The sequence below is a fragment of the Mangifera indica genome, chromosome 3, assembly GCF_011075055.1.
Source record: "Mangifera indica cultivar Alphonso chromosome 3, CATAS_Mindica_2.1, whole genome shotgun sequence".
NCBI classification, from domain to species: Eukaryota; Viridiplantae; Streptophyta; class Magnoliopsida; order Sapindales; family Anacardiaceae; genus Mangifera; species Mangifera indica.
The window spans coordinates 13,668,470-13,669,697 of NC_058139.1; the positions used below are offsets into that span (position 1 = coordinate 13,668,470).

At 34.6% G+C, this 1,228-nt stretch overlaps 1 protein-coding gene across 1 annotated transcript; it reads left to right on the forward strand.

Moving 5' to 3' along the window:
• Positions 1 to 216: 216 nt before the first annotated feature.
• Positions 217 to 926, forward strand: LOC123210265 (increased DNA methylation 1-like). Its single transcript, XM_044628525.1, has 3 exons — positions 217 to 313; positions 416 to 617; positions 706 to 926. Exons 1-3 carry the CDS (start codon positions 281 to 283, stop codon positions 792 to 794), a joined length of 324 nt encoding a protein of 107 aa, XP_044484460.1. The 5' UTR covers positions 217 to 280; the 3' UTR covers positions 795 to 926.
• The last annotated feature ends 302 nt before the right edge of the window (positions 927 to 1,228 follow it).

Sequence of the window (1,228 nt, forward strand, 5' to 3'; positions counted from 1 at the left end):
GGTCTAATTTAATTCGGTTGAATTTTGGACCTTTTTTCACTACGGTATTGGAACACAATGATGAAATTATATCAGTCGTAACCTTAAGGTATATTGATTATTTTAAGTTTTATTTTTGTCTTGTTATTCTGATATATTTAATTTTAAGCTTGTGCAAATGCAGCATGAATATCCATTTAACGTAATGAGTTTTGGGTTGATGATGATTCTATAGGGTGCATGGAAACAAGCTAGCTGAGATGCCATTTGTTGGAACCGGTGAGAAGTACAGGGGCAAGGAATGCTGCAGAAACTACTTACTGCCCTCGAATCTGTAAGTTTTTTGTTTTTTTCAGAATAATAGAAATTTATTAATCACTTGTTTAATCTTTATTCTCTTTTCTTGGAACAATTCGTAATGGAAATTAATTTGCAGGCCCTTTGCTTTCTGAAAGTGGAAAATCTTGTGATTCCATCAGTACATGAGCTTGTTCCAACGTGGAAGGAAAGGTACAGTTTTTCACCCATACGCAATAGCTTGATGAAGGATTTAATCTTCACCAACACATTGATGTTTCCAACTACTATCAGACTGCAAAAATCCTTGGCGCTACAGCCCACAGACCGAACTGATGCAGGTTTTTCTGCATCTCCAAAATCTTTTTATATATATGCTCTTATATATTCATTCATCAATTCACTGGAACCTTTTTTTTGTTTCTGCAGATGACGATAAACCAAATGGAGTCAATGAAAAAAAGAAGGTGGCACTTCCTGACCTGAATCTTAAACACCTGAAAGAGGATCTTAATTGATATCTTATTTTGTTTCACAGAGGCTTGTATGAAAAAGTGGACACAAGTGTTTGATGCCGTTGTACCATTTGTTTGCTTATTATGCAATTTTCATGTATATATGTAAACCAAGCGTAATAAAAACAATTATATTATGGCATTTGAGTGTATAATCGACACCCACAAGAATTTATCAAGAGGCCCTCTTCACCGCTGGTTGCCTCTTTTGTAGGCAAGCATCCATAAGAATTTTGATGGCACATCTGATCTGCAATCTAACTCCAACCTAATTAAAGCTTCATGATCAAAGAGGAAAAAGAAAAAGAGTCAAAACTTGTAATTCTTTCCCTCAGCCACTGCCTCTATCCTGTTATGATCAAGAAAATATTGATTAGTCATACTAGCACACTCATCTTGATATAAATGAAAATACATTAGCAGAAAAAAAAAAAATC